This window comes from Tachyglossus aculeatus, chromosome X1 (assembly GCF_015852505.1).
Source record: "Tachyglossus aculeatus isolate mTacAcu1 chromosome X1, mTacAcu1.pri, whole genome shotgun sequence".
NCBI classification, from domain to species: domain Eukaryota; kingdom Metazoa; phylum Chordata; class Mammalia; order Monotremata; family Tachyglossidae; genus Tachyglossus; species Tachyglossus aculeatus.
The window spans coordinates 123,411,459-123,432,863 of NC_052101.1; the positions used below are offsets into that span (position 1 = coordinate 123,411,459).

General features: G+C 50.9%; 1 protein-coding gene and 1 non-coding gene across 2 annotated transcripts in view; one reads left to right on the forward strand and one right to left on the reverse strand.

Moving 5' to 3' along the window:
* The window catches only part of GNA11 (G protein subunit alpha 11), a 35,739-nt gene that overhangs the window by 5,071 nt on the left and 9,263 nt on the right, over positions 1-21,405 (reverse strand). Inside the window, exons 2-6 of the mRNA XM_038739819.1 lie at positions 16,076-16,260; positions 9,535-9,689; positions 8,164-8,292; positions 6,622-6,751; positions 4,338-4,491 (exon numbers count right to left, since the gene is read on the reverse strand). Coding sequence (XP_038595747.1) covers positions 4,338-4,491; positions 6,622-6,751; positions 8,164-8,292; positions 9,535-9,689; positions 16,076-16,260 — 753 coding nt within the window. The remainder of the gene's footprint in view (positions 1-4,337; positions 4,492-6,621; positions 6,752-8,163; positions 8,293-9,534; positions 9,690-16,075; positions 16,261-21,405) is intronic.
* LOC119919986 lies at positions 20,082-20,219 on the forward strand. Its single transcript, XR_005447759.1, has one exon. It is a non-coding gene; the product is annotated as a small nucleolar RNA SNORA7 (small nucleolar RNA).

A 21,405-nucleotide genomic window follows, 5' to 3' on the forward strand; every position in this document is an offset into this window, starting at 1 on the left:
AAAAGCACTTTCCACATTTCCGGTTGGATTATCATTGAAGCAAACATCTCCCGGGCCGGGACCGTGGCCTTTCCTTCTGTCATATGTTCCCAAGCGCCAAGTACAGGGCTCTGCACACACCAGGTGCTCAATCAACAGGGCAGGAGGGGAGGGGGGCAGTCTGGCTCCTCCTCCCTTCTGATGGCCATTTCCCTGTCGGTTCACATCTCTGCGACGAGCGAGCCAAGACAGGGGAATAGGATGAGGCCAAAAATATCCATTTTGGTCCATGAGAGCGCCTCTGATGAAAGCGTCACTTTCCACCCTTGCACAACCTAAAGGCTCTGATATGGTTTAGACACGATCCGTCAACTTGAATCTTATTTCAGGCCACAGATAAACCCAGTGAGGAAACTCACGGGCGGAGACCCCCACCCCCGAACCCTCCGGGGGACAGCAGGGTGGACAGTTTAAGCTGCCTGGCGGGCTGCCGCATCTCACAAAAGGAACAGCAAGGAGGCTCGAACTACACAAACCAACCTGGGCTCTGCCTGGTTGCCGAGATGCAACGTGGAGTTCACACCTGGTGGCTGCAGCCACAGCAGAGCCAGCAGAGGGAGCCCGAACTGTTGTGGTGCTCGGCTGTCCTAAAATCCCCCCCTCTGCTGCTCTGGGCTGCCACCCTGAGCCAAACACCCAAACCAAACAAACACATCGTGTCCCCAACTGGGGGCCTGAAAACCACCAGTTAATTTTTTTCTCCCCCCGCCGCTCCAGAACGGCAAACCACCATGGCTAGCCACGTGGCTTCCCTGGACCGCCAGCCAGCTCCTCCCTCTCCTCCCTCCTACGGTAGGAGCCTGGAGGACCAAAGCCTGGAGGCTGGGCACTAGGACTCCGTGTGGACCAGAAGGTTGGGGCCCGCCCCCACCCCTAGTCAGGCCAGCTATGCCCACAGGCCCTGATGTCTGAACCCCAAGCTGGAGGGGAGCCTGGGCAGACTGAAGGAATTCTGGGCCGGCTTGCGGGGCTGTGATCTCCGCTGCTTGGGGGGGGGGGGGGGGGGGGGGGCGGAGAGATAAGCCCAGGTGTTGTTATTGTTAAATGATAACTGTTAAGCGCTTACTATGTGTCAGGCACTGTTCTAACCACTGGGGTAGACACAAGGTAATCAAGTTGGACACAGTCCCTGTTCCACATGGGGCTCAGTCTTCATCCCCATTTTTACAGATTTTGTTTTGTTTTGTTGTCTCTATTTGTTGCCGACTTGTACTTCCCAAGCGCTTAGTACAGTGCTCTGCACACAGTAAGCGCTCAATAAATACGATTGAATGATTGAATGAAAGAATAACTGAGGCCCAGAGAAGTGAACTGACTTCGCCAATGTCAAACAGCAGATGAGTGGCAGAGCCGGGATCAGAACCCAGGTCCCATACTCTAGCCACTAGGCCTCACTTCCCCGGCTGGCTTGGGACCTGGGAGCCGGGGCCAGGGCCCAGCCTACGTTGGACCCTGCCAAGCAGGGCCATGGCTTTCCAGGAGGACTGCAGAGTTTAGCTGAAGGCTTTTTTTTTTAAATGGTATTCGTTAAGTGCTTACTATATGCCAGGCACCGTACTAAGCTCTGGGGTAGATACAAGCTAACCAGGTTGAACATAGTCCCTGTCCCACATGGGGTTCACCATCTTAATCCCCATTTTACAGATGATAGGCACAGAGGAAGTGAAGTGACTTGCCCTCCGTCAGAAGGCAGACAAGTGGAGGAGCCAATATTAGAACCCAGGTCTTTCTGACTCCCAGATCTGTGCTCTATCCACTAGGTCACGCTGCTTCTCAATCTTCGCCAGAGTTACCACAGGCCAACGCTTACTGGCACAACGGAGCGACGGACCAGCCGATACCCAGGCCACCCCCCAGTGGACTGGGGAAGGAGGGAGGGGGATGGGGCTCCACTTAACTACTTTAGGTGTTGCAGTCTATCAATGTGGATTGATTGATATCAATCAAATTGATGGTATTTATTGAGCACTTACTATGTGCAGGGCACTGTCCTAAGCGCTTGGGAGAGTACAATTAATCACTATCAACAAATGGAGCCCTTACTCACTCTCTAAACTATAAGCTCATTATGGGCAGAGAACATGTCTGCTAATTCTGTTATACTCTCCCAAGCACTTAGTACAGTGCTCTGCAAATACTAAGTGCTCAGTAAATACCACTGATTGATTGACTGCTCTGTGCAGAGCGCTGGAACAGTTCAATAATCAGTAGACATGATCCCTGCCCTCGAGGGGCTTGCAGTCTAGCAGGGGAGAAAGACACTAAAATAAATCACAGGTAGGGGAGGCATGAGTGTAAATTTATGTACATAAGTGCCACAGAGTGGAGTCAGGGGTGAAATACCCAACTGCTTCGATGATATGGAAGTGCTGAAGTGGCAGATGTGGGGAAAATGGTGAGTAGAGAATATAGGGTGCTGAAGGTCTCTGAGAGGAAATGTGATTTCAGGAAGACCTTGGTCTGCCAGATCAGAGGAGGAGGAGAGAGTTCCAGGCAGGAGGGAAGACAAGAGCAAGAGGTTGGAGACAAGAGACAAGGATGAGGCACAGTGACCAGATTGACTCAAGAGGAACAAAGGATGTGAGTTGGGGTGTAGCAGGAGAGGCATGAAGAGAAACTGGGGGGGGGGTGCTGACTGCCTGAAAGTCAACAGTTAGGAGCTTTGGGTTATCAGGGAGAGGAATGCGTAATTCATTCAATCTTATTTATTGAGCGCTTACTGTGTGCAAAGCATTGTACTAAGCGCTTCATTAGAAGCTTTTGAAGAATGGGGAGAAGTGCACGGCACAGGATAATATTTGGAAAAATGATCTGGGCAACAAAGTGAAGTGTAGGTGGGAGGGGGGAGGCTAGAAGCAAGGAGGTCAGCGATAAGGCTGATGCAATAGTCGAGTTGTGGTGGGATATGACAAACTCTTGGATGAGCATGGCAGTCTGCCTGCAGAGGAAGAAGGGATTCTGAAGATGTTGTGAAGTTAAAACTGATGAGATTTAGTAACAAATTGAATATGTGTGGGGGGGGGGGGGGGGGGGGGGAAGAGAGAGAGAGAGAGAGAGAGAGAGAGAGAAGTCAAGGGTAATGTCAAGGTTACGGGTTTGAGAGATGGAAAGGGATTGTCAACTGCAATGGGAAAGTTAGGTGGAGGACAGGAAGATGAGGAGTTTAGTTCCAGACATGTAGAGCAAAAGGGCACCAGTGGGACTTACATGTAGAGATGTTCTGGAGGCGGAAGGAAATGTGAGATGGCATAAGGTTTGGGGTTAGCAAGCTAGATTCGGGAATCATCTGTGTAGAGGTGGCAGTTGAAGCCTGGGAGTGGATGAGCTCCCCTAGAGAATGGAGAATGGGTGTAGATGGCAAAGAGAAGGTGACCCAGAACTGAGCCTTGAGGAACCCTCACAGTTAGGGAGAGGGAGGCAGTGAAAGAGATGGAGATGGAGTGGTCAGAGAGGTAGGAGAACCAGGAGACTCTCTCCACCAATGTTAGAGAAACAGCATGTCCTAGTGGAAAGAGCCCGGGCCTTGGAGTAAGGGAACCTGGGTTCTCATCCCAGCTCTGCCCCCTGCCAGCTGTGGGACTGTAGGCATGTCCCTTCACTTCTCTGGGCCTCAGATTCCTCACCTGCAAAATGAGGATTCTCTGCCTGTTTTCCCTCCCCCTTAAACCGTGAGCCCCATACCGGTCAGAGACCGCTTCTGACCTGACCGTTTAGTAAGTCACACAGCTCGTAGCACAGTGCCTGGCACACAGAAAGCACTGAACACATACCATCATTATTCTTAGCATTTCTGACCCAAACGCTTCACCAAGGCCTGGCCTGCTTCATGCCAAGCCCCAAGAGAAGTATTTCCTGCCCCTCAAACGGCAGCACTTAACTCACTCCGAACAACATCTACCTGCTCTGCCTCCCAACTCTCCCCTGTCCTCTCATCTTTCTCCACAGATGCCCCAATCCAAGACAGCCAGGGCCTCGCCTTCTCTAGGCTCGGGCTGGGGCCCGGAGACCCTCTAATCCTCTACTTAATCTTCCATATGCCTCGGGCTGGGGCAGCTCCTAGCTCCCCTGATTGTGGGTCCCACTGCAGCACCCTCTTTCGAGCCAACCAGCAACCCCTGCCAACTGAACCGCAGGCAGATTTCCATCAAACGACTTGACCCAATCCACCATGTCTCCTTTCCCATCTGGATTGGCAGCCCGCCGGCTGGCGACCCTCGGTGGGCCCTGTCCCACCCCGCCGTCTCTTCCTCCCATGGCTTCTACCGCTCGTTCGTGCTGAATCCAGCGAGGACACTCACCATCAAACTCTGGGAAATAGTCCACGAGGTGGGAATACAAGATCTTGTCTTCCAGGAGGTCCTTCTTGTTGAGGAAGAGGATGACTGAGGAATTTTGGAACCAAGGGTAGGTGATAATGGTCCGAAAGAGGGCTTTACTCTCTTCCATTCGGTTCTAACCCGGTTGGGGCAGGGGGAGAAGAGAGTGGAGGGAAGGAAAAAAAGAGATCAACATACATGGACAACAGCAGGAGCTGGGCGATTCTGTCCTCCCACACAAAACCCTCCCATAACTGACTCTGTTCTCCCGCTGCTGGTGAGCACCAAACTGCCAAAAGGCCACATCAGATTTCAGTTCTTTCCTTCAGACTCGATGTTCAAAACGACCAGGGAGACTGGTCTGTTCTCAGTGTGCACGGTGAGGCTGGTTGTACTCTTCCTGTCCTTCCCCAGGTTAATGTCCCTGCATGTGTGTGGTGGGGGGGAAAAAGAGGGGGAGATGTGTGCGTATGGCTGGACTCCAATTGGGAACCTACCCCCTGGCTGCAAGAAGCAGCCTGAGCAGTGTAGCTTAATGGAAAGGACCTGGGTTTTAATCCCAGCTCTGCCACTTGTCTGCTCTGTGAGTTGGGGCAGGTCACTTTACTTCCCTGTGCCTCAATTCCCTCATTTGCAAAATGGGGATTCAATACCTGTTCTCCCTTCTAGACTGTGAACCTCACATAGCACCTTATGATCTTGTAGTACAATCCTTAGTACAGTGCTTGGCACATAGTAAGTGCTTAACAAATGATCACCATTATTAGTGGTAGTAATAGTAGTAGTAATAATAATAATAAGGTATTCACAAGAAACTGAATCCCCAGGCCTGGCAAAGGTGCCAACTGCAGCTTTACTGGAAACATCAGCAAAACCCTCAGGTGGCAGGTAGGAGTCCAGAACAGAACCAACCCAGATTGGGCCCGGCTGGGGCAGCTGCAGACCACAGTAGGTCCCCATGACCCGTCCATGGCAGCCTGATGCGTGGAGGTGAAGAGGGTGTCCTTCAGTGACCTTGTCTTGGTCCTAAGTGAATGTTCTGGGGGCAGCAGCCAGAGTGTCCCGCTGAGGCTGGCCGCGGTCCGCAGCCACTCATGGCTTGTTGTTTTACTATTCTGCAGGTCATAATTCTACTGGTGTCCTAGGCGGGCCTTCCTACCCATCCACTTGCCTGCCCACTTGCCTGCTGGGGAGAAACCTATCCAGAGCAACATGAAGCCCACCCAGCGCCCCCGGTGATGGTGCAGGGGTGGGACGGAGTCAGACCGGCTCGAGAGAGGGAAAAAAAAATTTCTCAAGGCTTACATCAGCACTCTCGACATAACCTCAGAGAAGGAAGAGTGTAATAAATAGACCCACCCACATCAGAGAGATCTATCTGTTCCGGAGAATGGATGATTCATTCGGTGCCACAAATTCAGCATCCTAACCAGGGCGGGGCAACCCACTTAGCCCCCGAGATACTGCTTTGTGATGGTTTCAATCAATCGTATGTAATGAGCGCTTACTGTGTGCAGAGCACTGTACTAAGCACTTGGGAAGTACAAGTTGGCAACATATAGAGACAGTCCCTACCCAACAGTGGGCTCACAGTCTCGAAGGGGGAGACAGAGAACAAAACCAAACATATTAACAAAATAAAATAAATAGAATAGATATGTACAAGTAAAATAAATAGAGTAATAAATATGTACAAACATATATACATATATACAGGTGCTGTGGGGAAGGGAAGGAGGTAAGATGGGGGGATGGAGACGGGGATGAGGGGGAGAGGAAGGAGGGGGCTCAATCTGGGAAGGCCTCCTGGAGGAGGTGAGCTCTCAGTAGGGCTTTGAAGAGAGCTAGCTTGGTGGATGGGCAGAGGGAGGGCATTCCAGGCCAGGGGGATGACGTGGGCCGGGGGTCGACGGCGGGACAGGTGAGAACGAGGCACGGTGAGGAGATTAGCGACAGAGGAGCGGAGGGTGCGGGCTGGGCTGTAGAAGGAGAGAAGGGAGGTGAGGTAGGAGGGGGCGAGGTGATGGAGAGCCTTGAAGCCCAGGGTGAGGAGTTTCTGCCTGATGTGCAGATTGATTGGTAGCCACTGGAGATTTTTGAGGAGGGGAGTAACATGTCTAGAGCGTTTCTGGACAAAGACAATCCGGGCAGCAGCATGAAGTATGGATTGAAGTGGTTTCGACGGCAGTAATGGGAGAGCCAGGAGAGACAGACAGGTCTGGCTCCCCTACCCCTACCCCGGCCAGGGCCCTCCCCAGGCTCTCACCTCATTATCCGACTCCACCAGAACTTGGTCATATTCACTAAGAGCTACTAAAAACATGATGGAGGTCACATTTTCAAAGCAGTGGATCCACTTCCTCCGTTCCGATCTCTGACCGCCAACATCTACCATTCTGGGGGATGGAAAAACCCACAAACACACATTGAATAGGTTGCTACCAGGACCAGTTCTGGCTGTTTCCCTCCACCCCTTGCACTCTCAACTGGGGAACAGCAACACGGCCCTTTTCAAAGCCCAGTTCAGAGCCCTGGACCAGCCCAGACCAAGCCCAGGCTAGGGCCTGAGGAACGAAGAGCAGGGAGATAAGACTCCGTGAGGGTCTGTGGTCCCTGCGGTCGATGAACACACACACCTGTCACAGAGTCCGGAGATGCAAGTTCCACACCCAACCCCCTCCCCCTACTTGGGTTGTGACCTACTTGACTGCACCCTCACCCTCTGGCAGCTGGATCCCCAGGTTACAAAACAGAACCTTGTGTCCCCCAGCGACATCAAAACGAGCTCATCGGCTGGGCTGAGGACTCCGAGATGACCCACAGAAAGGAAAGATTTCCTAATGCCTGGCAGGCTTTCCCCAGGTCAAAAGGATCAGAATGTATCCAGTAACCACACACTCCCTACCAGAGAGAAAAATTGGCAGCAATGGGTCAGCGGCCCACAACTGCCACATCCACCTTTGGGGTCCCAGACTACCAAATGAACTCGTCTGGGGCTTGTCCTGAAAGAGATGCCAGCAGTGCTGGACTAGGCCCCACATATCACACTCTCTTACGCACTACTAAACTAGCCCTCGGCCAGGAGTTTGGACTGGGCTTGGGGATGGAAAAGAATGCTTAGAGGTCAACTCCCCAGAAGAACAGAAGCAGCATCGTTCCTGGGTTACACCAATGATCCTGCCAACCCCGTGGTCTGTCTCCGTGGCAACAGGGTGCACGTAGAAACCATGTAGTGGCTGCCCTCCTTGACACCCTTCCTAACAGCTAGGGATGGGCTATCTAGCATCCCTAACTTTCCCTCTAGAACCCATCACGGACCCCTCGCCCACGACTGGTTTCAAACCTAATGATTTATTTCAGACTCTACGGGCTCCATCAAAATGCTCCCTGAAGCAGGAGTGTTCTATCTGTTGGGAGTTTGCCTAGCCGACCATCAGAGGGGTTCAACTCTTTTGGATGGGAGCCTGCTGGGATATGCCTACCTTCCCAGGTGAGGTACAAGTCCCTTGTGTGGGGGGAGCAAATGGAGAAGACCAATTGTGGGAGGGGATGGGCGGGGGGGGAGAAGCTCCTTTGGGGGGTTGAGTGCAGTGCATTAAGAAGCGCCCACCTCCCAAAGAGGCAGACGGTGGAGTCTGGCAGGGCCCCTGACCCTATCCTAATCAAACCTTCGTCGGGCTTGTTGAGTTCAGGAGGCTCAGCCCAGGCCGAAAACACCGAATGCCCCGTGGTCCCGGGACGGCTGGCTCACTCTCTCGACCGGCTTGGGATAGGCTGCTGCCTTCCCAGGAGGGTGGGGATTTGGTACCTGAAAATGATGTTCTCTAGGTCAAAAGGGTACTCTATGATCCCAGTGGTGGGGACTCGCACCCGCAGCACATCCTGTTGAGTCGGTAAGTACCCTATGGTGGCAATTCGGTCTACGTCAGTAAGGTAGCTGAAAGGCAAGCAGAGGAAGATGGGTGACCCAAGACCGGAAGCTCCTCCCTCTTGATTGGAAGCTTCTTGTGGGCAGCTCTGCTCTACTGTACTCTCTTCAGGGCTTAGTACAGTGCTCTACACCTAGTAAGCACTCATAAGTATGACTAATCAACTGCAAAGCAGAGGCGGGGGCCGGGGGGTGGGTGAGAGACACAGGCAGACAGACCCATCACATCCGGAATTTAATTCATCCACCAGTCAAAGCCCAAGGCCCCATCCCACTTCTGAGCCGAATGGAAGAAGGTGGAGAGGCAGAGTGGCATTCGGCCAGAGAAAGACACACAGTCTCTCTGTCTCTCTCACTCTCATCTGCAGGTGACAGCTGAGGCACTTCAGGGTCTGTACACTCACCCCACTCTCCTGGGGCCCAAAGTAGAAGCTGGATGCTGATTTTGCTCAGGAATGGGACAACTCCCAAGCCACGCCCACTTGCAAGCATCACTCAATCATATTTATTGAGCGTTTACTGTGGGTAGAGCACTTGGGAGAGTACAATATAACAAAGTAACAGACACATTCCCTGCTCACAAAGAGCTTCACTGACTTCAATCCAGGGACTCCCAGACCACCTTATCACTCCAAACCCAGGGAACTTAAGGACCGGTTGCTGGAATTCCTGGTTCAAGTCCTAACGCCTTCCAATGGTCAGCCTCAAAGGCGCTAAGTAATCTCGGCACAGGTTCGGGATATGGCCAGGGAGTCCCGGCAGGGCTGTTCACAACCAACCCTACTTCTCCGCTTGGCTCCCAGGAAAGGGGGCGTTGCCATCTCTCTGCCCCAAATGTGGTCAGCTGGGGGGAAGGCTTGATACAGTCGGCCCGGGACGGGGAACCGGCTAGTCAGTGGATCAGGAAAGAGCGGCGATGGTTGGATACCCCATTCTCGGCTACCACCAACATGAGGTTTTTGGCATAGGGCCCAAAGCTGCTTTGGGGGAAGTGACAGGTGGACACCAGGGCCCCAGAATTCAAACCAGACACTTGGGCACACAGGCTCTGCCCCCCGGGACTAGCCCAAATCCAGAAAGGATCAAGAGGGAGTTCATAACCATCCCCCAAAGCATGTCCCAAAGGTGGAAGGAAGGATTCATACTGCAGGACCAAAGGTAGGACGGTTATCTGACTTTCCAGAATGCAGCCCTGATGATTGGGGCTGTAGACAATCAGGTTCCAGAACGTCAGATGGTTCAAGCACTTACTATTTAGCTGAATCGGAGAGCTGGTATTCTCGCCTTCGGTCGTAACACTCCTGGATTCCAGGGTCATTCCACAGAGTCTTAATTGCACTTACATATGGCTGCTCAAACGTCGTGACCTTTTCTACATCCACCTCCCGGATCAGCAGGGCGTTGGCCTGAGACAAAGGGAAATGGGAAAGTCGGTGAGCCAGGCCCAGATCTGGCTCTCGCAGACAAAATCCCACTCTGGGGCCGTTAGTCAAACTGGGAAGATGACAAGTTTCAACCCAACAGAGCAGCACTTTGCAAACTGCCGGTTACCAAATTAACCACCCAACTTTCAGCTGAATATTTGTCGACTGGAAGAAAGGCTCAATTGGGCCTCCCCCACTGCCACCGCGGAGTGATTGGAGGATAGGGGGCGCAGAAGCCAGCAGGGAGAGGCTAACACTGTTTGGTCTCGGCGTTTGTGTACCCTTTGGTTTAGGGGGGAGGGGGGGTCCTGTCTGAACACCCAATCAAGGGACCCAGAAGGGGTGGTCTCCTGGATAGAATTCCAGCCCTGACCCACAAGGATCAAGTCAAGCCCCGGTCATTTAGCTCTCCGGAATGACAGCAATCCCTTTCTCCAGTCTTGCTCGTTGAGGTCAGGGATCAGCTCGCGCTCCCCAGTTCCCGCCGGACAACATTCGGTGATCCTGGGAGGTAGCCTGAGGGAGGGAGCACCGGTGACCAGCCACCCTCGGGAAACTGGAATGACAAGGGGGCAGTCTCCGAATGGGCCCAGAAACCTCTTTAGGTGAAATGAGATGATATGATCTCTTTGGAGCCCCTTCAGGGACCAGCAGAAACTTGCCTGGCTTGCATCCCAAGGCCGCAGTATTCATTCATTCATTCAATCGTATTTACTGAGCGCTTACTGAATGCAGAGCACTTGTATTAAGCGCTTGGGAAGTACAAGTTGGCGACATATAGAGACGGTCCCTACCCAATAATGGGCTCACAGTCTAGAAGGGGGAGACGGACAACAAAACATGTGGACAGGTGTCAAGTTCATCAGAATAAATAGAAATAAAGCTAGATGCACATCATTAACAAAATAAATAGAATAGTAAATATGCACAAGTAGGGTAATAAATCTGTACAAGCATATATACAGGTGCTGTGGGGAGGGGAAGGAGGTAGGGCTGGGGGGATGGGGAGGAGGAGAGGAATAAGGGGACTCAGTCCAAAGCGCTTAGTACTGTGCTGTGGACACAGGAAGCGCTCAAAAGCCACCCAAGTGAGATAATAATAATAATAATAATAATAATAATTGGCATTTGTTAAGCACTTACTATGTGCAAAGCACTGTTCTAAGTGCTGGGGAGGATACAGGGTGATCAGGTTGTCCCATGTGGGGCTCACAGTCTTAATCCCCATTTTACAGATGAGGTAACTGAGGCCCACAGAAGTTAAGTGACTTGCCCAAGATCACACAGCAGACATGTGGTGGAGTCAGGATTCGAACCCATGACCTCTGACTCCAAAGCCCGTGCTCTTTCCACTGAGCCACGCTGCTTCTCTGATAATAATGATGATGGTATTTGTTAAGCGCTTACTATGTGCAAAGCACTGTTCTAAGTGCTGGGGGGATACAAAGTGATCAGGTTGTCCCACTTGGGACTCACAATCTTAATCCCCATTTTACAGATTAGGTAACTGAGGCACAGAGAAGTTAAGTGACTTGCCCAAAGTCACACAGCTGACAAGTGGCAGAGCTGGGATTTGAACCCAGGACCTCTGACTCCCAAGCCCGGGCTCTTTCCACTGAGCCACGCCGCTCCAACCAATTAGAAGATTAAACTTCTAATTTGAAAAGGTGGCTTTTGCGGAACAACGGAGGAAAGTGGTGAGGGAGACAATTCCACCCAACAGCTAAAAATTAACCGAACGTAACTTACTACTGCATGTAATATTGCCGAGCATACATTTGAATGTACCATTCTTCCACCACCCCAACCACAGTCACACAGATTTCAACCCACGGCATCCCGTCCCCTGCCTCAACTAAGCCCAGCTATGGGACAAACCAATCTCCCAGACAGCAGAGTGGACACTAGGCTCTTTCTCCATCTCTCTATCACTCTTTCTCCATCCTTACATTGATCCTGGATGACTTTGACATCCACAAAGATGTTCCTGATGACCCTTCCACTGTCCGCTTTGGATCGCTCCTCAACTTCACTGACCTCCTGCTCCACCCCACCTCGCCCACTCACCAACTTGGGACGCATATTCAACCTCATCATCTCTGCTTCAGCACTTAGTAGAGAGCCTTGCACATAGTAAGCTCTTAACAAATACCATAATTATTGGTTCACGGTACAATCCCTACCCTCACCAACTCTGAAATCCACAACCTCCTCACCTACCTTCTCTCCCACACACCCCCTCCATGCAAATCTGTCCTGTTTCCCCAGAGACCTCCGATCTTTTGACCCCATCTGATTTTCTCAAGTTTTGTGTCCCAACCCAATCAACCTTCCCTCAATGACCAAACTGATGCCCTCTCTACTGAAATCAACTCGCTTGCTCCCCCACCCCTTTGACCTAATACCACTTACTAACAGCCCTGGATTACCTCTACAGTCTGTTCCCTTCGCTCCTGTGCACGTTCTGCAGAGCACTGCTGGCGAAAATCTAGATAGCAGGCCGACCTCATCTACCTGTACTGCTGGGAAGCAGTGTGGCTTAGTGGAAAGAACACAGGCTTGGGAGTCAGAGGTCGTGGGTCCTAATCCTGACTCCGCCACTTGTCAGCTGAGTGACTTTGGGCAAGTCACTTAGCTTCTCTGGGCCTCAGTTACCTCATCTGTAAAATGGGGATTAAGACTGTGAGCCTCTTGAGGGACAACCTGCTTACTTTGTATCTACCCCAGTGCTTAGAACAGTGTCTGGCACATAGTATCGCTTAACAAATACCATAATTATTATTACTACCTCAAGTCCATCCCTGCATGCTTTAACTCTGCCTGGCAAAATTATTTTCTCCATCCTCATTGACTCCCAGGCCCACTGCCCTCGCCAGTTGTTCCAAACGTTTAATTTCTTTCTCGAATCCCCGTCCCCCCACATCCCCCATCTCTTGCCCCTAACGACCCAGCCATGTACTTTGAGAAAACTGAAACCGACGTGATCTCCCTAAAATTTCCATTTCTCCTCTCCAGTCCCTCCTATCTCCTGCCCCTTCAACTCTCCCATCTTTCCCAGCAGTAGCACAAGAGGAGACCTCCTGCCTTCTCCAAAAGCCACCCCATCCACCCGTGCCTTGGACCCCACCCCTTCACACCTTATCAAAAGCACTCACCCTTCCCTTCTTCCCTCCCTGACGGCCATCTTCAACTGTTCACTCTCCAATGGGTTTCTCCCCCACTGCTTTCAAACATGCTCATGTCTCCCCTATTCTAAAAACCCCTCCCTTGACCCCACGGCTCCCTCCAGTTATCGCCCCATTTCCCTCCTATCAAACTCATTGGACGAGCTGTCTATATTACTGTTTCCTGTTCCTCTCTTTAACCACCTCCAACCTGGCGTCCACCCCCTTCACTCCACAGAAACTGTCCTAAGATCACAAATGAGCTCAGTCTTTCCAAATCCAACAGTCTCTAATACATCTTAATCCTCCTTGACCCCTCAGCAGCCTTCGACAGTCAACCACCCTCATCTCCTGGAAACATTATCCAATCTTGACTTTACTGACACTGTCCTCGCCGGGTTCTCTTCTTATCTCTCTGGCCAATCATTCTCAGTCTCTTTCAGACCCCTTCTCTGCCTCCCTACCTGTGGTAGTTCTTCAAGGCTCATTTCTGGTCCCCTTCTATTCTCCATCTACACCCACTCCCTTGGAGAACTCATTTGCTCTAATGGCTTCAACTACCATCTCTCTGCAAATAATTCCCAAATATACATCTACAGCCCTGATCTCTCTCCTTCTCTGCAGTCTCATATTTCCTCCTGCCTTCAGGACGTCTACTTGGATGTCCTGCTGATAACTCAAACTTCACATGCCCAAAACAGAACTCCTTATCTTCCCACCCAAACCCTGTCCTCCCCAACTTTCCTGTCACTGTAAACAGCACCACCATTCTTCCTGTCTCACAAGCCCGTAAGCTTGGCGGTATCCTCAACTCATCTCTCTCATTCAACCCACATATTCAATTTGTCACTAAATCCTGTCAGTTCAACGGTCACATCGCTAAAATCCACCCTTTCCTCTCCATCCAAACTGCTACCATGTTAATCCAAGCACTTATCTTATACTGCCTTGATTACTGCATCAGCCTCCTTGCTGACCTCCCTGCCTTTGGTCTCTCCCCACTCCAGTCCATACTTCACTCTGCTGCCTGGATCATTTTTCTATAAATGTTCAGTCCACTCCTCAAGAACCTTCAGGGGTTGCCCATCCACCTCCATATCAAACAGCAACTCCTTACCATCGGCTTTAAATCACTCAATCACCTTGCTCCCTATGTTACCTCGCTGCTTTCCTACAGCCCAGCCCGCACATTTCACTCCTCTAATGCCAACCTACTCACTGTACCTAGATCTCATCTAACCGCTGACCTCTCGCCCTCACCCTGCCTCTGACCTGGAAACTGGCCCTACTGAGAGCTCACCTCCTCTAGGAGGCCTTCCCAGACTGAGCCCCCTCCTTCCTCTCCCCCTCGTTCCCCTCTCCATCCCCCCGTCTTACCTCCTTCCCTTCCCCACAGCACCTGTATATATGTATATATGTTTGTACATATTTATTACTCTATTTATTTATTTATTTTACTTGTACATATCTATTCTATTTATTTTATTTTGTTAATATGTTTGGTTTTGTTCTCTGTCTCCCCCTTCTGGACTGTGAGCCCACTGTTGGGTAGGGACTGTCTCTATATGTTGCCAACTTGTACTTCCCAAGCGCTTAGTACAGTGCTCTGCACACAGTAAGCGCTCAATAAATACGATTGATTGACTGATTGATTGGAAACACCCTACCTCTTCATATCTAAGAGACGGCTACTCTTCTCCGCTTCAAAGCCTTACTGAAAGCACATCTCCTCCAAGAGGTCTTCCGCAAATAGGTCATTCATTCATTCAATCGTATTTATTGAGCTCTTAACGTGTGCCGAGCGCTGTACTAAGTGCTTGGGAAAGTACAATACAACAATAAACAATGACATGCCACAGTTCCTCTTCTCCCACTCCCTTCTGCATCACCCCTGCACTTGGATTTGCACCCTATATTCACCCCTCCCTCAGCCCCACAGCATTTATGTACATATCCATAAATTTATTTACATTAATGTTCGTCTCCCCTCTAGACTGTAAGCTTGTTGTGGACAGGGAATGTGTCAACCAACTCTTTTATATTGTACTCTCCCAAGTGCTTAGTACAGGGCTCTGCACACAGAAAGTGCTCAATAAATACGACTGATTGATTGACAGGCTGAGACAACTAACTCCCTTCAAACAGGCCATCCACCCACCCCACCTCCACACCCCAAGAGGCCCCTGCCAACATCTTCGGGGACGGTTCACCTGATCGAGATTGCCACCAACACTCAGGAGGTGAAAGGTGTGGGCTTCTGCTCCATCCCAGAACTGAGGTAGCCCAAATCTGCAGGTGGCCACTAATTGTTATTCTGGAACGTATCTCAGTCAATGATGGAGCAATTGCTCATAAAAACAGAACTGGGGGAGTGGAAGAAGGGAGGATAGAGGGGGAAATACGAGGAACCAGGTTAAGAGCTGAAACGGTATCTGAAGTCGAGCTTGTTGGTGGATTTGAGCCCTAAAATGAATTCGATTAATTGAAACCATATTTGGTGCAAAAATTCACTCCTCCCATGCCCAGCTCCAGCCCAGAGCAGATTTTTGTGGCCGAGCTGAAAGCCCTTGAAAAATGGAGATCAATCCTAGGCAAGTCGTCCGGCCTTCAACTCCGGCAGTACGAGCGGGTGCCGCCACCAAGGGCGCAAAGGCCTCCGGAAGGGTGCCAGCATCCATATGCCCTCTGGGGACTCTGGGAAAATCTGGGCCTCCGAGGAGAGCAGCCCTGGCCTCGCCACACTTTCAGAGAGCTGGCTCAGCTCTGAGCCGCCCGGACAGTTTGCTTCTTCTGGAGGTTCCCGGCCCCCTCCATGTTCAATCAATCCCCCGGAGAGCCCAGAGCGGCAGAAGAGTCTTCATGCAGCTCCCGGGTGGGCTAGAAGCAGCTTAAGGGTTGTCAGGCCCAACCTCCTTCCTCTAGCTGGCACTTCTGGGCATGGGGCCACCTCAATAGAACTCCTATGCCAGGCATCCATGACCTCAAGCTGACAGGGATGCCAAGTTTACTGGGGGACTGGGGGGAGAAGGGTTGTGGGGGTTATTCCAAACATACCTTAGGATCGCCAACTGCCGGGAGGCAGTTTGAAGGAAGAGGACAGTCGGGAGGCCAAGGACCACGGACCACCACTGCACTTCCCAAACCGCCCGGGAACGAGGGCCGCCCCAACCCGTCAGCAGCAGAGGACCGGCTGGGTCGGCTCACCTTGTTCTGTTCGTACTTGTACAGGATCTTCAGGGTCTCCATGGCCCTGATCATGGACTGCATGGCAGTGAAGATGTTCTGGTATACCAACTTGGTGAAACCCCTCTTGTCCTCTTCAGAGTAGCCGGAGCCGTGGATTATCCTCATTTGTTTGATAAATGTACTCTTGCCACTCTCTCCGGTGCCTGCAAGCAGGGGGAGGGGGGAGGAAAAAAGAAACAAGACAAGAAAAAGGCGCAGTCACACACGGTGGGGAAAGAGGTGATTGGAGGTGGACCATTGAGCTGGGTGAGCCACTGCTGACGATCTTCTCTCTGGGTGACCATCTCTCTCACTAGACTGGGAGCTCTTGGAGGGCGGCAAGCACATCTTGTACGTACATCTCGTCCATCCCCCGGGTGCCTAGCATGGTTCTCGGCCAACATTGGGTGCGTGCTCCACGCCATCCTAGGCCCTCAGGAGCATCCAGTGAAAGGATGCTGATGAGGCCGGCCAAGTCGAGTCCTCAACAGACCCGCCACGCCAGCCTTCCCCAGGAACAAGTGTCACACCAAATCAACCATGTCCAATCTGACCAAGTTTGGCACCAAACCCTGACGGGGCAGGGCTCTCCTACCCCAATCTCCACCAGGGTCAGGCAAAGCTGGGCGAATGGCACCAAAGGAGATGAGTGAACTCTGGTCTTCAAATCAAGGTTTGTGGAACAGATGATTCCCCGCTGCCCCCCTTACCCCCCAGCCACCATGACCCCACCCAGAAAACCCCTTCAAGTGAACCCTCAAACATGGGCTGGGTCTTGGCATCCTAACACCTAAAGCACTTCAGATACCAGTTTCTCGGGATTTAATTCTCGGGTTCTCCTCCCGTTCTGCGCCAACACGCAGAAGGTGAACAACAAAGAGTGGGAAAAATCTCCAGTGGCTACCAATCAATCTGCGCATCAGGCAGAAACTCCTCACCCTGGGCTTCAAGGCTCTCCATCACCTCGCCCCCTCCTACTTCACCTCCCTTCTCTCCTTCTACAGCCCAGCCTGCACCCTCCGCTCCTCCGCCGCTAATCTCCTCACCGTACCTCGCTCTCGCCTGTCCCGCCATCAACCCCCGGCCCACGTCATCCCCCGGGCCTGGAATGCCCTCCCTCTGCCCATCCGCCAAGCTAGCTCTCTTCCTCCCTTCAAGGCCCTGCTGAGAGCTCACCTCCTCCAGGAGGCCTTCCCAGACTGAGCCCCTTCCTTCCTCTCCCCCCTCGTCCCCCTCTCCATCCCCCCATCTTACCTCCTTCCCTTCCCCACAGCACCTGTATATATGTATATATGTTTGTACATATTTATTACTCTATTTATTTATTTTATTTGTACATATCTATTCTATTTATTTTATTTTGTTAGTATGTTTGGTTTTGTTCTCTGTCTCCCCCTTTTAGACTGTGAGCCCACTGTTGGGTAGGGACTGTCTCTATGTTGCCAATTTGTACTTCCCAAGCGCTTAGTACAGTGCTCTGCACATAGTAAGCGCTCAATAAATAGGATTGATGATGATGATGATGATGAAAGACTCAAACTCAGCCTCGTATGCTGCTTTCAGTGGCTCTGCAAAGAGGCTTAAGAGAGAGGAGGGTGAGACCATCAGCTACATTACAGTGGGAGTCGGGGGGTGGGGCAGGATTTCAGTCTTCCATGTTTTTCCAATAGTCAGAATATTTAAAAAGTGGCTATTCAACTCAAGTAGCAATGTCAAAATGGGGTGGGAAAGAGAACTCAGTATCTGGTAACCTGAAAGGAAAGCTCTATAAACGTGCTACAGCATTTACACCCAGTGACTCACAGGAAGAGATAAGTGGACATACGTTAAAGATGAAGGTATGACTCGGGCCTCAGTTAAACCAGAAAGCTTTAGTCTTCTAACAGGAATGTACAAAGGAGAGAGGGAAGATTTAGGGGGAGAGGCAGGAGAGAAGACTTTTGACAACAAAGAATCCAGTGGTAAAATAAATAAAGGTAGGATAAAATGTACGGCAAGCAAAGGAGAAGCTGGTAATAGTCTACTTCAAGGCCTCAAACAGTACCTCGTACACTGCTGGCAGTCAAATAGTTAAACAGCAATAACAGTCATCTGAAATAAACCCCCACAACTGGAAGGTGAGAGAAAGTGAAAGCATTTCTGATCAGCTTTCTAGGAATGCAGGAGGGGAGAAGGGGCCTGGAGAGATGGGAAAGGGGGAGAGAAGTCACAAACAGAGGGGACTTTACTACCCAGATAACTCCTGGGTTACCAATATTAACATTTATTAAGTTTTCATAATGTACAAAGCACAAGTTGGGTACTCAAGAACACTTCCAATCCACAAGTTCCTTGTACTTAAAATGGGGGAAATACAAAGAGAAGGGCATGCATGTGTGAGTACACACACACACACACACACACACACGTGCGCACGCGTGCACACACACACACTCTCTCTCTCTCTCTCTCTCTCTCTCTCTCTCCCTCCCCCCAAGAGATGACAGGCAGATGTCAGACTTTGCAAGTTAGGTCTATACCTTTTAATGGACAAGTCGAGAGGGAGAAGAGGGGAGAGAAAGCAGGGAGCAACAGACAAGGTGCAGATAAAGGTGATCTAAAGGATTGGGAAGATAAGAAAAATCTTCCAAATGGTTAAAGACTTACAAGATGAGAGGAACGTTCTTAAACCAGGAAAGATGCAGGCAGAGAAGGGTTGTAGCTGTACAAATCATTCATTCATTCATTCATTCAATCGTATTTATTGAGCGCTTACTGTGTGCAGAGCACTGTACTAAGCACTTGGGAAGTACAAGTTGGTAACATACAGAGACGGTCCCTACCCAATAGCAGGCTCACAGTCTAGAAGGGGGAGACAGACAACAAAACAACACATATTAACAAAATAAAATAAATAGAATAGTAAATATGTACAAGTAAAATAGAGTAATAAATCTGTACAGACATATATACAGGTGCTGTGGGGAGGGGAAGGAGGTAGGGCAGGGGGGATGGGGAGGGGGAGGAGGGGGAGAGGAAGGAGAGGGCTCAGTCTGGGAAGGCCTCCTGGAGGAGGTGAGCTCTCAGTAGGGCTTTGAAGGGAGGAAGAGAGCTAGCTTGGTGGATGTGCAGAGAGAGGGCATTCCAGGCTAGGGGGAGGATGTGGGCCGGGGGTCGAAGGCGGGACAGGCGAGAACGAGGCACAGTGAGGAGGTTAGCGGCAGAGGAGGGGAGGGTGTGGACTGGGCTGTAGAAGGAAAGAAGGGAGGTGAGGTAGGAGCGGGCGAGGTGATGGAGAGCCTTGAAGCCGAGAGTGAGGAGTTTTTGCCTGATGGGGGCAAGACCAGGGCAATCCAAAGCCACTGCTCATCAGATCCCAAGGCCCTGGGTTGAGGGGGTCATGGTTGAAGCTTGAGGATGGCAGGTTCTAAATGAGGAAAGGCAATTTGCTTCCACAAATTGGGCAGGTCAAAAAGACCAGTCGGGTCAAGAAGGATTTGGAGGTTTGGGCAAGCGATCTAGAGTGGGCTATTGGAGGGAAAGTAAAGAGACCTAAAGGGAAAAAGCTAAGCAAATTTGAGAGTCCAGTCTATGACTCTGGATGCGTTGTCCAGGTGGGCAACCATCACAGTATTTCTGTTGCCATGGAGACAGCACCCTGGGCCAAATGGACACTGCTGGTCTGACCCAGGAAGGGCAGTGCATAGGAGTTCCAAAGACATCGATAAATGGCAAGAATTAAATTAACAATATTGGTCTCTCACACACGGTGTTAGGTCAGGGCCAATTCTTGAGAATCCCAGGGACTCCGGCTCCCCCACCACCCATCCTGAAGATAAGGGCTCAGGAAATCCAGGTGGCCCAACTGACGGGCAGGCTGGGAAGGCCTTCAAGGAGAGCTTTGGGATCTAGATGGGAACTCCAGAAAACATGAGTGGGGACAGCTATTTGAAATGTGAGCCTGGAAGAGCAGTAAGAAATTTAGAGGTCCCCAGCATGGCCAGAGCCCCTCTCAGGGTCACACCTTGAGAGTTTCCAGTACTCTACCAATCTTGACTATGGGAGGAAAAGTCAAGCAGAGGCTTGTCCACTCCATTCCTAGCTTGGGCAGTGGCTAGTGAGTGGAAGGCAATCTGCCACAAGTCAAAACTCATCTGTGCTGGGCAGCAGCGGCATGGGAGAGAGTCGAGGGTGAAGACTCAAGTTTACTGCGCGGAAGGAGGCAATGGTAAACCACTTCCGGATTTTTACCAAGAAAACTCTATGGATACACTCCCAGAACGACTGCTGATGGAGGTGGGGCATTCTGGGAGAGATGTGTTCACGGCGTCGCTATGGGACGGAGACGACTTGACAGCATAAGACAAGACAAGTGTGGCCAGAGACATTCACTGACCATCGTGCAACAGGAGCACCAGCTGAGCGACCTTTGTCATTGGAGCTGAATGACTTTGAAAGGCTCCAAAAGAAACCATTTCTCCTGACTCAACGGAAAAGCAGCATGCTCTAAGTCCATTTTACAGATCTTTCGAAACCCCAGGTGAAGGCATCATCATCAAGACCAGAAAGCGTAAAAAAAAAAAAATTAATAGCAATAGCAACAACAACCACAATGATACAGTTAGGAGGGCCTAATGGGATGGGCACATGGCTGGGAGCCAGGAGATCTGGGTTCTAGTCCCAAATCTGCACTGGCCTGTGGGGTGACCTGAGGCAAGTGACTTAACCTTCCTGTGCCTCACTTGCCTCATCTGTAAAATGGGGATAATAATACCTACCTTAAAAGGATGGTGTGGAGATAAAATGAGATCACTGATGTGAAAGCACTCTGAAAAAATAAAAGCGCGATATAAATTCAAGGTATTAGTAGTAGTAGTAGTAGTACTAATAGTGGTGGTGGTGGTGGTAGTAGTAGTAAAGCATAAGAGCCCAGGGAGAAAGTCTTCAGATCCACGATTGCGAAGTAACCTGAGAGAGAGATAATTAAAGTAGAGTAGATCATTTTTCTTCTTCAGAAGAAGGCTAAAGCTTCCTGCTGGGACTTTCCGAGAAAGGCTGCGTTTAGATTGCAGGGATGGGTCAGCAGCTGCACTGGAAGAGGAGAGAGCAGGGATCCAAAGGAGAACATGTTGCCTTGGTGAGGGCTTACAGGAACCAGCAGTGAGAACGGTGGCTAGAGAGAGAGAAGTGGGAAAACACGAGGCAGGCCTTACAGGGTCCTGGCCATCAACTAGAGAAGCTCAGTCTGGACAACCCGACATTAGCTGGGACCCTACAAAGGGAAACTGGTAAATCCTAGGGGGGCAGGGGAGAAAAAAGCAGACAGCAGG